The sequence below is a fragment of the Dendronephthya gigantea genome, unplaced genomic scaffold (assembly GCF_004324835.1).
Source record: "Dendronephthya gigantea isolate DGI-Jeju-01 unplaced genomic scaffold, DenGig_1.0 000028F, whole genome shotgun sequence".
Taxonomy (NCBI): domain Eukaryota; kingdom Metazoa; phylum Cnidaria; class Anthozoa; order Malacalcyonacea; family Nephtheidae; genus Dendronephthya; species Dendronephthya gigantea.
Genome location: NW_021163038.1, coordinates 1,113,289 through 1,127,513, shown reverse-complemented (window position 1 = coordinate 1,127,513; position 14,225 = coordinate 1,113,289). Strand labels below are relative to the sequence as shown.

The following is a 14,225-nucleotide window of genomic DNA, read 5'->3' as shown; positions in this document are numbered from 1 at the left end:
CTGAGAAAAGCAATCTATTCAACAGCAAAAAGAACTTTTCAGGGGCCGGTTGTATCAAGCCCGTTTAGCTTAAACGGTGGTTAAGTTCAAAATAGGAAGCAAGTCTATCGTTTTATTCAACAAGCAAACTAAATGTTTTTAACCTTAATACAAAAATATGGTTTACAACTACATATTCAGTGCATAATATTCAAGTTCACTCATTCAAGAGAGATGTAAGAGTGTTATCTAATTTTGACTTATCCACCGTTTAAGCTAAACGGGCTTGATACAACCGGCCCCAGAATGATTAAAACTGTCAAGTTTTTATGCAGTGTAGATGAACGTTGTAAAGGTTTATAGATACATGGCTCTGGAATATAATTATACCATGCACTTTGTAAGTTATCATTTTAGACCTGAATGTTGTTATTTTCACCCTTTGAAAATTAGCAAACTTCGCAGGGCCAAATTCAAGCACTTTTCGCAACAAATTTTTTCAGTGTAACTGATTTCATTCAATTGGTCCTTTTAGCTGCGCTTTTGGATTCGTTTTGCATGGATTCTTAACCATCCACAAGAATGCTCCTGCACATATATTTTAGTATACCTGAGAGAGGTGTGGAACGGATTGCGGAACAGCCCGCGAAGTATAGAAGTACAGAAACTCTGGTCTAGAAAAAGAGCTAATCATATAAACTCAATCAGATAAAACTCAACACAGAGATGAGACGCAGCACGGTAACCAGGGAAAGGTTGCATAGAAACGATCGCCAAGGAGACTGAGACAGATTACGTAGTTTGGAAAGTTATTAATACCAAAGTTAAACAAGATAAATGGGATTTTGTAATAGGAGTTGAAGTCGCTTAATTTTCATGATCCTTAAAATAGAGTATCTTTAGTTTATTCATGACAATATGATACATGCAGAAACAAGATAATGTTTCGGGAAGCAATAAAACTGGAGTGTTAAAAATGCTACCTCGTGATAAACTATTTGTTCATGCAGGATGTATGCAATATGATGCATTAATATTCAGTTTACCATCAATTGCATGGTTCCTCAAGTCCCGTTTATACCTCAGTTGCCATTTGGGGTCTATATATAAAGAGACCAATCAATACACCTCTTATACATCAGGATTAGATTAAAATGAAATGAAATAAAGAGGGATTGGTGTCGGAATCTTGTTCATAAAATACCAAAGTGAGAAAGTAATGATAACTCCCAGTATTAAATTTACTTAAAAAGCCATGTTTACCAAAGCAAAGAAATGGAATCCCAATGTAGCAGTTTCATACAGCTAGGGGTGATTAGGTTTTATACAACGTCTGGCAACATATAATGTTTACAGAAATTCATCAATTAAGCAATTCCGAAGTGGACTGGTCAAGTAGAATTGAACATGGATTAGTTTGGTAAACACCACGCAACCATAATCGTAAGCCGACTAAGCGTATGAGCCGGTTCTTCTGTAGCGTAGATATAAAATGTAAACAATCTGAAAATCATACCATGGCTGGCAGGCAAAGAAACGCAGAACTAATTACGGCTTAAAAATGTCTGAGAAAGCAGAGGAACATGAGATGGTTCCAGAGCAGAGTTGTGCGGAGACGGACGATGATTCGAGCATGGACACCTTGTCCATACCAGGTGATCCAAGAAACCGCTGGGAATGGCTGAAGCAACGATTTTGGGAAGAGCGCTCGAATAAAGTTCAAGATGTACCGCAAAATAGGCCACAGCGAACGAGGAAGCGAAAACAATCGGTTGTTGATCCGTTTTTGAAACGATTTAGCACGCGAGAACTTCATGGATTACACCAGCACAATCATCTCAGCCCGATTCCAATTGCAATTCACCCGCCGGAAATGTTATATAACGAATCCTCAAACAAAGACTACGAAATCCCCAAAGTTAATCAACATAACCATCAGACGAAATGGGGGCAAAGCGTTTCAATTTTAGACCCAAAAAGCACTGCAGTATACGTTTGGAACTGCGTGCTCGCCATAGCAATATTCTATCATTTTTGGACTATCATATTTAGGATTGCATTTCATGATGAATCCAGCATCAGTCGTGGAGTCGTAGCATTTCTGGTATTTGACTATTCAATCGACTTGATTTTCATACTGGACATTCTAATATCATCGCGAATTAGCTTTTTGCAGAACGGGATACTTGTTCAAGACGTGAAGAGGGTTGCATTCACGTATTTATTTACCAGGAATTTCTACCTGGATATCGTAGCGATTCTTCCAGTAGATTTCTTGTACCTTGCCTTTGGTGTAACGCCAGCCCTGAGGCTAATACGATTGATAAAGGTTTACAAACTTATCAAAGTTAGAACAAGCGTGGAGTCGATGTCATCCAGCCCGGCATTGCTCAGAGCTTCCATTTTGGTACATTCAATGTTCCTGTTGATCCACTGGAATGCAAGCTTTTATTTCATGATATCGAAACATGAAGGTTTGGGTTCCAACGAATGGGTTTACCCTGCACTGAACGGCAGTTTTGATAGCTTGACAAGAAAGTACGCGAGATCATTTTACTGGTCGACGCTGACGTTGACAGCGATAGGAGACCTACCAGCACCCGCAACCGATCTTGAGTAAGTCTATAGCAGCCGTAATTCGGTCTTTGGAGGAGAATAGCGTAGGAAATAAGGTTATAAGTCGAATTTTTCTTCAGTTAAAAGCTGCATTTCCAGGAATGGGCCTTAAAGTTGATTGCGTCTAGACTGGAAGGTCTTCTCCCTTGTTTTATCAGCCGCTGGTGACAGGAGAGGGGAGGAGTGTTAAAGTATACTGTAAGAACAGTGACTAGAACTCCCTTTAAACGATTGTAATCTATTTAGATATTTGTACACGATCTGCTGTTATCTCTGTGGAGTGTTCATGTTTGCCACAGTCGTAGGTAAGTGAATAAAGACATTTTGCTTGAGACCATGGCCATATTACTCAGTTTTACGGATATTACTCAGTCAAATTCATTTGAAGCTTGATTAGCTTGCTTCAAAAACAAAAGAACACTTGATCTGTTTTTATCTCGTCCAATAATCGTATTTGATTTGCTTTGCATGATACGAGATTATAATATATTCAACCTAAATTAATTTTACAGGAAATATTGGCAGCATAATTTTGAACAGGAATTCAAACAAGATAGTTTTTGAACAGCAAAGGGTACGTCTGTAGATTTGGTTAATCAATTATATTCCTCTAAATAACGTGAGAATAATTGTTGCGCATTATTTTCCTCCAAGGACGAGGCACGAAACTACATGGAAGAAAGGAAAGTCCCAAAAGAACTTCAGGAACGCGTCCTGCTGTGGTATGATTACGCTTATCAAAGGTAACCGCAAGGAATTCAGATGCATCTAAGCTTGTGTTGGGTGTAATTGCACAGAATTAACATCATACTATTCTGTGGTTATTGAAGACAAGTATGGAAAATGCTCGAAAGCCGTTAAACGTAGGATATTTGTTTGTGACACAAACATTATAGCGAGCTAGTTGTACTTCAGACTCAAGATTTATAACTCTATACATTTGAATCATATTTGTTAAGAAGTGTACTTTATCATCTAATGAAACTTACCAGAAATCTTGTTCCTTGCAGAGGACGAATTAACGGTGTTGATGACCTTAACTCGTTGAATCTGTTACCGCATAAAATGAAAACAGAATTAGCAATTCACATTCATTTGGACACGTTGAAAAAGGTGAGATGTTATGGTAGATTTTGATATCTGTTTAAGTACAGGCGCATTGCGTTTTGCCAAGTAAGCATTAGCTTCATATATATATTCATAATTTTACCTAAAATCCTAACAAAGATAGCTAACAAGCGTTCGGAAAACAAAATAACAACATCAGTTACATCAACACGATCGTTATTTCATAAAAATCCGCCTTAGGTCTCGTTTCTGCAAAAATGTCAACCGGAATTCCTACACGATCTGTTGCTGAAGATGAAATTAACCATTTACACTCCTGGGGATCTCATTATTCGTCGTGGGGAAATTGCGCGTGAGATGTATCTCATAAGTGATGGAATAGTCCAAATCATCGGGTATGTTACCAGTAAAGTTCGGTGTCTTTACAGCAGTGAAAATCTTCACAGGATGACCATGTGGAAACCGATTATTTAGGGAATCTGGTGACGTTTTGAAAGAGCTTGGGACAGGAGATTTTTTTGGAGAAATTGGAATATTGAATCTAAGTGGAGGACAAAACAGGCAAGTTAAAAGAATGGAAAAGATCAATACTGAACCTCTAGGAAGAACAGTTTAGAACTGATAGAACTATCCAGTATAAATAAAGTTAGTTTAGTTTAGGTTTCCTCCTGTAGTAACACTGGATCGATAAGAGATTATCCTTACTGGACCTCTAGGAGTTTAGAACTGAAAGATTCATTTCAATGATATTGTTTGTTTGTTTTCAGACGTATAGCAGACGTTCGTTCTGTTGGTTACACGGAATGTTTCATGTTATTACGAGAAGATGTTTTGGCCGCAACACGAGATTATCCTGAAGCGCAGGTACACAATCTCACTGTCCGTTTCTGAGAAGAACAGTTCAGAACTCAGTTATTATTTCTTTCTCTCAGGAAATACTTTCCGCGTATGGAAAAGAGCGGCTCAATCGAACTCGTAAAGTCAGCTCCACCTGGCGAGGTGGAGCACCCGCAGGCGACCTCCCGGACCCCAACCGACGCTGGCCGCAGTTCGAACTCCAGGTGGTCCGGGAGTCAGTGAGTTCAGTGCGTTCGCGCGAAAACGAAGGGTTCACCAAAGATGAAGATACGAACGGATCTCTTACTCAGGACTGCCAGAACTTTGCCGCGAAGAAAGAGAGCTCTGGGAGATTTGGAGAGAAAATTAGCACAAGAAGCAATAGAAGCAGCGAAGCTCAAGAAAACGACGCAAAAAATATCAAGAAATCGAGCAATGCAGATGAAAAAAATAGCATTCAGGTAACTATTGACTTTATAGGAAGATGGTTTTGTCAGAAGAATGAGGGAGCAGTTTCCTTGCCACTAAACAAAGGAGAATGTTTGAGTTTCCGCAGTCTAAAGGTTGAAAGGACTGGGCCAGAAACACAGGTTGGATTCCGGCCAGATCGGCTGAGCTGTGTGCATACGAAAAAATGAAAACGAGTAATCTTTTTCGTGCATTTGATTTTCGTATGTATTTCAGTGTGAACAGAGATATTTATTGTTTAAGAACAAGATATTAGAAGCGTTAAAGATTTCCCGTTTGTGATCCTGTGAACGAAAAACAGCGTAACCGGAAAGCAATTATTAAAAGCGACTTTCTGTTGTGTTTCTTGTACGATCGTTTAAATCTTTCCACAGGGCGAAATTTGGCACGCGGAGAGGAATTCTTCTCTGTCTTGTCGGTCAGCGAATTTACGAAGAAAGAGTTCCGTTTCGTACGCCAAATTCCGGCTTTTGGCAAATAGCCTTAAAACGGCATAAATATAATAACAAAATGAAAACATTAGTAGCAAATTTACACTTGGTCACGTAGAAGACTGCGTATAATTCTCGTAAGCTTTCGAGTGCGTAATAGTGCGTCAAAGAAAACATACGACACTGGATAACAAAGCCTTATACGGGTGGAATATGGTGGACGGTCGGCGTTTCCTCGGCATTAAACGTGGTATAAATAAACCAGGTTTAAGCCAGGGTCAAACTTAGCTCTGCTATGATATTCCAACCGTATTAGAAGCGAATGATTTGGCTCATTGTCTTTGTTTTTAATGCGTCCGGTGTCTCAGAAAAGCGACGTTTCACCCTTCGCCAGATCAAGCCTTGGCGACCACATTTTGAGAGCATGTTGTGTAGAGAACGCGTTTGAAAGCTCCCTATCATACGACTAAAAACCACGAGAAGTCCTGCGTTATTCTAACGATATAAACTCTGCTTTTCTATCATAAAACATTTAGAATAATCCGAGAGCAAGTCAAGTACAAGGCGTTGAGAAAAGGCTGTCGCAGGAACTCGAGACCGCAATGAAGGTTAAGGTTAGAAAATGGCCGGAATTACGTCTTGCTGAAAGACTACACATTTTTTTATACCCTTGAAAACATCCTGGGTTCAGTGGGATGTCTTATTACTTGTCAACGACAACACAAATAGCTATATTCCTCGTGCTTGATTTTGGCCTGTGCGACAGACCATGTCTGGATTGTAAAGTGTAATGATGTAAAAGCTATCTTTAATACTTACATAGAATCATTCATCATCCAGCGATTTTATGCAATGCTTTCGAGTAAAATCAAGTCGAAGTCTCTTCTGCTTTCATCGTACAAGTACGGAGCATTGAGATACATCTTAACTCTCCGTTATTTTGAATAAAATTTAGAAATTGAAGGCAGTTAATCCTTTGCATTCAAATCACCCATCCGTTTCGCCCAAGCGCAGTTCCCTAGAGGATAACGAGCCACACGCACAAATATTTAACACATAAGAAGAGTTTTTCAAACATTGTTTACTCTGGCGAGGGAAGAGTGATATAGTGCGATTACTTCTAGCAAATAGAAGATAAATATTCATACGAAGCAATACAGAAACATTTTATTTTAGGAGAAAGAAGTTTCTCTCCTGAACGATGTGATTCAGGAACTTCAGCGAGAAAAGGAAAACGACAAAAAAGAAATGCAAAATTTGAAAACAAAGCATCAAAGTTCACAACAAAGACTAGAAACGGTTGAGGAAGAGAATACGAAATTACGTCAGGAGAACAAGGCGAAGGATGGGACAATTGAAATACTGAGAAACAAAATTGAACAGTTACAGAGGACTAGAAATGAGAAGAAAAAAGAAGATGAGATTGTTATTACCGAGGTTAATGAATGCGATGAAAATTGTTAGCAGTTGAGAATTAAACTTTGGCTGTAGGGGGGGAGAGGGTGTAGGACTGGTGAGAGGGCTGTGAGGGGGGGGGAAGAGGGTGTAGGGCTGGTAAGAGGGCTGTAGGGGGAGCAATTACCGCATGGCCTTTTGCACTGGGGGGGTATATATTTAACAGACTGTTTGCAAAGAGAACAAAGACATCAATTGAACAAGGAACTTCAATATTTTTAAGCACAACATGCGGGATTTAAATATAAACTTAGTGATATTAGGTAGTTGATAAATTGTATAAAAATAACTGCCTCTAATCTTATTTACAAATTAGTCTTGAAATATCATTAACCATGTTTGTTCTGAAATTATCCCTGACCTGAAAAGTGCATGGTGTTGCTGTAGCGCGGTAAAAGACCAGGAAAAATGATTTGTTAAAAGCCCTGGTGTGCAAACCGTTCAGCATCTGTTCGCATGTGCTTTACAGATTGCGCATGTTCATTTTCCCTGGTATCGACACAGGAATGAATATGCTAAGGGTGGTCGCACCTAAGCCAGAGGAAGGTGCAGGTGAAGTAGAAATTTGGAGGGTAAAAGTTCATATCTTAGAAAATTGGTCCTTAATAAAAATTTGGACTGTAGTTTTTGGAGTATTCTTTTTCGTGTAAAGGTCAATCTGAGACTGCAGGCAGCACCTTCTGTTTTTCTATCCGGCATATCTCTGACTCTGACAGCTGGTGCTGGTACCCACCCTATAGCTAGCAGCCGCCCTCCATTCCTGTATAAACACTACCCTTTTTGGAGGATACTTTGGTCATGCCAACGCGTTGCAGAAGGTGTGAGGATTACCATATCTAATCTCTATACTAAATCTTTATTAATAAGCTACGGTAGTCACCAGCTCCTTGGCAGCCTTCGCGATATCGTACGCACACTGAATGACCTGCTGTGTCAACTGGGCCATGTCGATTGAGTTTTCCGGGAGAACGGTGTTTTTACATTCCACCTCCAGTCGTACAGCACTCTGGTTCATAAGATCCAAGGCAGCCTGGACTGCCATTACCGGCGGATTCTAGAAAACAATAAAACTTCAAATTGCAACACAACCGAAGATGTATTTTCGGAACTTTGTTTACTAATGGTGAAATAATACCGGGGGGGGGGTGCAACTGCTTGTCTTCCCCGGAGAGGGCAAGGTCACGCGGGAGGAGTGTGGAAACAAGGTTAGGTTATACAACCGGTAAAGCAATAATTAAATATTTTTGTAGTTACCTCGGGAAATAAGGATGTCATATTCTTGACTGCGAATAGGATATTATTTGAACAAGGTATAAAACTAAACGCCAAAGAAACAGAAAAATTAATCGACGCCAAACTTCATGTAACCACCTAACACATCCACAAACTTTCAAACTTATCAACAAGTAGTTATGGATACATCCTATTATCCTAAGATGATCCTTTTACCAACCTGCTGTGAGTTCCGGCTTGAGCTGCAAGTAGTAATTCCTGGATGCGTTTTGTAATTTGTTCCGTGCAAAGGACGACCTCTTCCTTCGTGAGGCGAGGTTGAGAAAGATTGATGAGACTGTCAGCTTCATTCATAATGCGACGAGCCTCGTCTTCAAGCTCCTGTTTCATGTATTCTAGAAAAACCAACAAAATATTAGAACAATCAAACTCTATCAGTTTTGAACTGTTCTTCCTAGAGGTCCAGTAAGGATCATCTCTTTTTGATCCAGTGTTAATTACTACAGGAGTAAACTTAAACAAAACTAACTTTATTTATACTGGATAGCTCTATCAGTTCTAAACTGTTCTTCCTAGAGGTCCAGTAAGGATCATCTCTTATTGATCCAGTGTTACTACAGGAGGAAACCTAAACTAAACTAACTTTAATTATTTCAGATAAAGACTACATTGCTTACCGTCAGGATCAGTATTGACTCTTTCTTGATCATCTTCAAAGAACGAACCGCCGTCGTTAGACTTCGGCGGCGTCTTCGGGACATTATCGTACATTTTCCCAGACGAATTTGAGCCGCGTGCGTCGCGAGACTTGTCGAGAAGCAATCGTGGAGCTTCGTAACTTTTAATTTCACTAATATCGACCATGTCATCTGAATCCTCGTCATCCATATTTTGATCATTTTCATCCACCTGGTAAAAGACAAATAAATTCTCTATCAATCTGACGGTCTTGTACAAACCAGGCAAGTTTACCCAAAAGTTCCCCCAGCTACTTACAATGCTTGTTTTATGATCTTCAACCTGCAAATGCCCGTTCGTTTTCGGCTCCTTTTCAGTTGGTGCAAACACTTCTTGATTCGAGATTTCATCTTTCAATGTTTGAACCTTGAAAAAAATACCGAATTGCCTCGATAATTGATATACTACCAGACCTTATTACGAAAGATAACTAACTTTCTTTTTAATTTGTTTTAAAAAAAACACGTACCACAGTCTGTAACACGCTGATTTCTTTGAGAAGGCCTTCCTTTTCGCGAGATAATTCATTTACAATTTCCTGAAAAAACGAATCAGAGACATGGCTTTGAACGGTTGGGAAAAGATTTATGCTGGTGATGATAAAACACAGTAGTTTTAGTTTACCTGTGATTCGAATAACGACTTTTGGAGCTTCTTGTATTGTGCAATTGGCACGAAATCTCTGTATTCTTCGGCCGGCTCTGGGATGTCCGTCTTGAATGGCACAAACTCTCTTTCCGGCTATGAAAAGGTTAAAAAATAACATTTTAACTTCTTGGCGAGTTACTTTTGGCTGCTCGGGATCTGATGTAAGGAGAAACAACCCACCTCTTCTGCTTCTCTTGCTGGTTCTGAAACTACGTTCTCTGTTTTGTTTTCAATGTGTTTACTCTTAGCTATCACTACTTTCTCCGTTTCACGAGTTTCGTTGATAGGCTGAGAAGAAATAATGAATCATTGATATTCGAGACATTTAGCAAACAATCCGTAAACGACGGGCGAGGAAAGTGAAGGGTGAGTTTTTAGCCGTCGGAAACGAGGTGAACTCAGAGAAAAACACTCAAAGGAGAAAATCAGATCGAAAAACTTACCTCAAGCAATCCATCATCGCTGGCGACTTCATCGTAATCATGACCGTCTCCTTCCAATTCGTTTTCCATGAACTCTACTGGGTAAACAACAAATATAGCTCTAGTGATTTTATCTGAATCAATCTTTGGTCTATAGCTAGAACAATCCATCAAGGAAACGACAAGTTTTCTTGCTTCATATCGCCAAAGATAATGACAGTAATTTTTTGATACAATACACTGTTTTGAATCGTATTTTCCTCTCATAACGCTATTCGATATTTCGTGTTCGAATACCTTCATTCAAGTCGAGTTGTGAACCCATTTCACGTCTTCTCGCATCGATAACAATATCGAGAACCAACGTGGAAAATTCTTGAGCATTAAACAGTGCGAGTTTCTGTCGACCTTGGTTTCTGGTGGACGAGTAACTAGGATTGACAGGAAGAAAGGGCACAGCCGTACGATCGCTAACAAAATCACTATGGTTCTGCGTGGCTAGCCAAACTAAAAGAGATAAATAGAAGCTAATATAAACTTTTTTTCATCAAGACGTTTGTAGTTATTTCTTAGCACTTGCATCAGCAATATTTCTTTGCGGAGAAAGCTTTAAAAACGTACTTGCATCCGTCTCACGTCTATCGACTTCGTCATAAACATCTGAAGAGAGTTCTTCAAAGAGATGGTTACTTAACTAAAAGAAATAAAGTGTTGTGTGAGCTGAGATGTGTCACCAACGAGATATATCACAGTTTCATAATAATGGCTGCCAAACTCACTAATTGTAGTTTTTGCTTCGCAAGTTTTGCACTTTCTGATAAATCTAAGGAGCTGAAAAAATTGAAAGCAGAAATATTTGCATATCAGAAAAGTTGAATTCTTTAGAAAACATTGTAAGAATAAAGGTTTCATGATATACCTGTTAGCCATTGCTGGGATGAAAAACTTGTGTCCGTCTTTATGGTCTGCAACGAATGACAGTTTTTAGTCCTAAGTGTGCTTTGAAATAGAAAGGGTGGAAATGAATTCAAATTGAAAGGTGTCATCCATACCAGGCTTTCTTCCACATAAATAGTAGGTTAATCTATCGGTGACCTCACATTGTAAATTGATCAATCTTTCGACCAGTGACATATGACCACCATCCCTTGAAAATTTAGAAGTGCAGTTGTTAAATTCAGTTGTATCTATTGCTGTCCAGCAGGTTTAGGACTGATTGTAAATGGCAGTACTACACAGGAAATATATTTACATTGCATAATCCAACGGCGCTTTTCCTTCGCTATCTAATAGTGATGGGTCAGCACCGTGAACGCACAGCAATTCAACTTGAAGTAACTGACCAGCATTTGCAGCTATGTGAAGAGGGCAATTGCCTTTCTCCTACGGCAGTAGAATAAATCAAATTGTTGAAGAAGAAATGAAGGTCAACCACTAAATATTGTACATAATGTTTAATCATTACCTGAAAATAGTAATTGGGCTGTGCACCTAACGAGAGTAACCTTAATGAAGTCTCCAAATTGGCAGTTCTTACACTTGAGTGAAGTTGCTAAATTACAAGAATTTACATGTTTTAAATTAATGAACAGCGACAGATGCAAAAATAGAAATTGAAATTCATAGCACATGGTTTACCTGGCTAAGATCCGCAGTTGATATTTCATCGTCATCCCGACAAGGCAGCCGGTGAACAAAAGACAACATCTGATATTTTGCTCTTATAAAGTTTGCTTTTGTTAGTCTGAAATGTAATTGAAATGTCAACTATTTAATTGCCAGCAAGCTCATTGCCTATGAAATTATTTCAATGAACAAATATCAAGAAATTAATCAAAGATATACAAGACTAATGAGCTGAGATGGAATGCTAATGGACAGGAATGTAGAATTGACAAGCTGAAATACAATACTAATTAAAAGGCACACAGAAGTGATCAGCTGAAAGGGAGACTAATGAGTTCAAAAACAGACTGACTTACATAGGATCTTTCGGAGTCGGTTTTCTAATTCCACTTTTAATCTGATTTGGATCAAGTAGGGAATGCTCCCAGATTGAATTGGCTCCATTTGCCACTAATGTGTTTACCATCTATGAAAATAATCAAACAGTTCACACTTTTTGATCATATTTTTACTAGAGCTCAGTTACACAGCAACAAAAACAAGCACAAGTTTCTTCATTCAAAAGCATTTCCAGTACAGATGCATAAACAAGGTATCAGTATTCAGTATTTAGTTGTTTTTGTTGATATTGCTATCAATACAAAACATTCTTAGGAACCTCATATCACATCAGAACTATCACAAAAAGTAACAACTTAATTACATTAACACCAAGGTTGCAATTTAGTTCAACACATTTCTAAATTTTTAATGTACCCCAAACCATTATTTTGCAATAACAATTAATCCACAATTCAGCATATACATTGCCGTACAACACAGAAACGATACACACATGATAATATACTTCGCGATTGAATATTGTTTAGCGGGGTATTTTTAAACGATCGTTTCAAAAATTCTAGAACATTTATAATTATAATTCGATAGTGTATCTATATTTACAAGGGATATTCGCAACTGACAGTTGGATAAAAACATCGGATATAAAATGAAAAGTTGAATAATAGCGTGTTCAATTTATTTCCGATTAATTATTTACGGGTTATAGATCAAACACGCGAGCAAATTCGTCGGATCAATATTCATTCTTAAGACAAACTGTGTTCAAACATTAGATTACTATTTCACAAACTCGGCACTCATTATGTCATCGGAGTACATTATCGACAATAAAAGAATACATTAAGAAATTACTGTTAAACATTTCGAAAAATAAACATAGACACTCTTCCGAAAGATGTAAATATTTACCTGTAAAAGTGAAGGTGTCCAACTGCCATGTTTTAGGTGCCGAACCTGACTGATGTGTCGACCTAAACTACGATGAACACTACAGCAATCATTGCAGATGAGTACTCCACGGTTTATCGAAGCCCATGCTGGATCTAAGGAGGTGAAAAGGCAGAGATTGAGCTCTCTCGGCGAACATAAAAAGCCACGGAAAAGAAAACAAAAAGACAGGATGTCGAAGCATACTCACTCGGTGCACTGCAGTCGGCACATATATCACTCGAACTCCGCGATTTGCCACGGGTCGACATTAGCTTTTCTTGGCTAATAAAACATATATAACACGCTCTTCACATTGACATTAATCTCAAAGTTGTGACCCCCTAGATCTGCGTAGAATCGTCACAAATATATAAACAATTTCATTCGATTTTACATCCTTGACAGTTTTGAAGGTTTGACCAAAAAATTAACCACCTTTTTCGCCCGCCGTACGAGGAAACAGCGGTACAACTTTCGGTGTGCATGCGCATTCCGATCGCGCGCATTTCAGGATGATTTCGCGCACTTAATTCAAATTTACGCGATTATTTAGGGTTAGTTCAAGGTTTAAATTACACTTACACTCTTTGGATGAACGGGTACTTCATTTTTCAGATAAACGAAGCTGCTTCGACGACTGCCTGAATCAAACTAACAGATTTATTTGAAGCGGAAAATATGTGACGATTCGCAGAATGTATTACGCGGGTGTTTTCCGATTAGAACCAAAACATTCCGATTTTTGGGAAGTAAAGCGTCACTGCGTCAGTCTTATGATTCGACCACACGAGTAATTCAAAACACTCTCAGAAATACACTTTTTTAAACTTTTTCTCTCCAAATTATTTTTTAAAAGGCAACTAATGTTTAATTTGCTGATACAAAACCTTTAGTAAAATTACTGGATATTTCTCCCTCATTTTTAGCGATTGTATCTTAATTTGAATACGGATGTTTCGCAATGACTAAACAACAATAACAGCATGTGACTGAATTACAGTGGGCCTGAAACAAGTTTTAATAGTTCCAAGCGGAACTATTAAAAACTTGGTAAAAAACAGAACACGAGGTGTGATAATTCTTTTATCGCGTCCATAAACTGTTCATCGGACGTGAATCGAATCGATTCCTCAAAAACTCCATTGATTGCTGATTAACTGAAATCGATACTTTGCGCAAACATTAGCATGATTTGCGAGGCGAACTTGCACCATCAACGAAATGCATCTTCCAAGGTTGAAATGGATTTGATCCCACATTGTCTTATGGAGAAAACCTGAGTGTTGATGTCTTTAGTGCTGTCCCCTGATTGCCAGAGCATCACGTGTCTTTCGCCATTGCATCAAACAACAAACCATTGACCAAACACGGTCAATGAAAACAATAATCATGTGCCAGAGACCGTCAACACCAGAGGATAATAAAATGA

The 14,225-nt window shown here is 38.6% G+C and overlaps 2 protein-coding genes across 3 annotated transcripts; one reads left to right on the top strand and one right to left on the bottom strand.

The window, feature by feature from the left end:
• The first annotated feature begins 1,214 nt into the window (after positions 1 to 1,214).
• LOC114523667 (cyclic nucleotide-gated cation channel alpha-3-like) lies at positions 1,215 to 6,866 on the top strand. The gene is made up of 11 exons (XM_028544660.1): positions 1,215 to 2,595; positions 2,842 to 2,900; positions 3,108 to 3,169; positions 3,250 to 3,338; positions 3,606 to 3,708; positions 3,904 to 4,058; positions 4,138 to 4,224; positions 4,431 to 4,527; positions 4,596 to 4,961; positions 5,936 to 6,013; positions 6,576 to 6,866. Exons 1-11 carry the CDS (start codon positions 1,541 to 1,543, stop codon positions 6,861 to 6,863), a joined length of 2,439 nt encoding a protein of 812 aa, XP_028400461.1. The 5' UTR covers positions 1,215 to 1,540; the 3' UTR covers positions 6,864 to 6,866.
• Positions 6,867 to 7,055: 189 nt separating this feature from the next.
• On the bottom strand, positions 7,056 to 13,237 carry LOC114523744 (ARF GTPase-activating protein GIT2-like). Of its 2 annotated transcripts, none has more exons than XM_028544774.1 (20): positions 13,005 to 13,237; positions 12,776 to 12,909; positions 11,878 to 11,987; positions 11,534 to 11,639; positions 11,361 to 11,447; positions 11,148 to 11,278; positions 10,948 to 11,042; positions 10,815 to 10,860; positions 10,675 to 10,726; positions 10,517 to 10,589; positions 10,193 to 10,402; positions 9,917 to 9,993; positions 9,654 to 9,761; positions 9,450 to 9,566; positions 9,295 to 9,363; positions 9,084 to 9,191; positions 8,765 to 8,996; positions 8,308 to 8,482; positions 8,109 to 8,172; positions 7,056 to 7,908 (listed from the first exon to the last, which is right to left on the bottom strand). In XM_028544774.1, the coding sequence occupies exons 1-20, from the start codon at positions 13,063 to 13,065 to the stop codon at positions 7,714 to 7,716; spliced, it is 2,250 nt and encodes a 749-aa protein (XP_028400575.1). In that variant the 5' UTR covers positions 13,066 to 13,237; the 3' UTR covers positions 7,056 to 7,713. The 2 variants fall into 2 exon arrangements, with proteins under 2 accessions (XP_028400575.1, XP_028400576.1); XM_028544775.1 differs by having other exon boundaries at positions 9,917 to 9,990.
• Between the last annotated feature and the right edge of the window lie 988 nt (positions 13,238 to 14,225).

Bases quoted from the DNA above. Each gene is read 5' to 3' on its own strand.
- LOC114523667 (XM_028544660.1), top strand. From the start codon at position 1,541: ATGTCTGAGAAAGCAGAGGAACATGAGATGGTTCCAGAGCAGAGTTGT. The intron at 4,225-4,430 runs GCAAGTTAAAAG...GTTTGTTTTCAG, and splicing joins CTAAGTGGAGGACAAAACAG to ACGTATAGCAGACGTTCGTT. The intron at 4,962-5,935 runs GTAACTATTGAC...TAAAACATTTAG, and splicing joins ATGAAAAAAATAGCATTCAG to AATAATCCGAGAGCAAGTCA.
- LOC114523744 (XM_028544774.1), bottom strand. From the start codon at position 13,065: ATGTCGACCCGTGGCAAATCGCGGAGTTCGAGTGATATATGTGCCGAC. The intron at 11,988-12,775 runs GTAAATATTTAC...TTATTTTCATAG, and splicing joins GGACACCTTCACTTTTACAG to ATGGTAAACACATTAGTGGC. The intron at 11,640-11,877 runs GTAAGTCAGTCT...ATTACATTTCAG, and splicing joins CCGACTCCGAAAGATCCTAT to ACTAACAAAAGCAAACTTTA.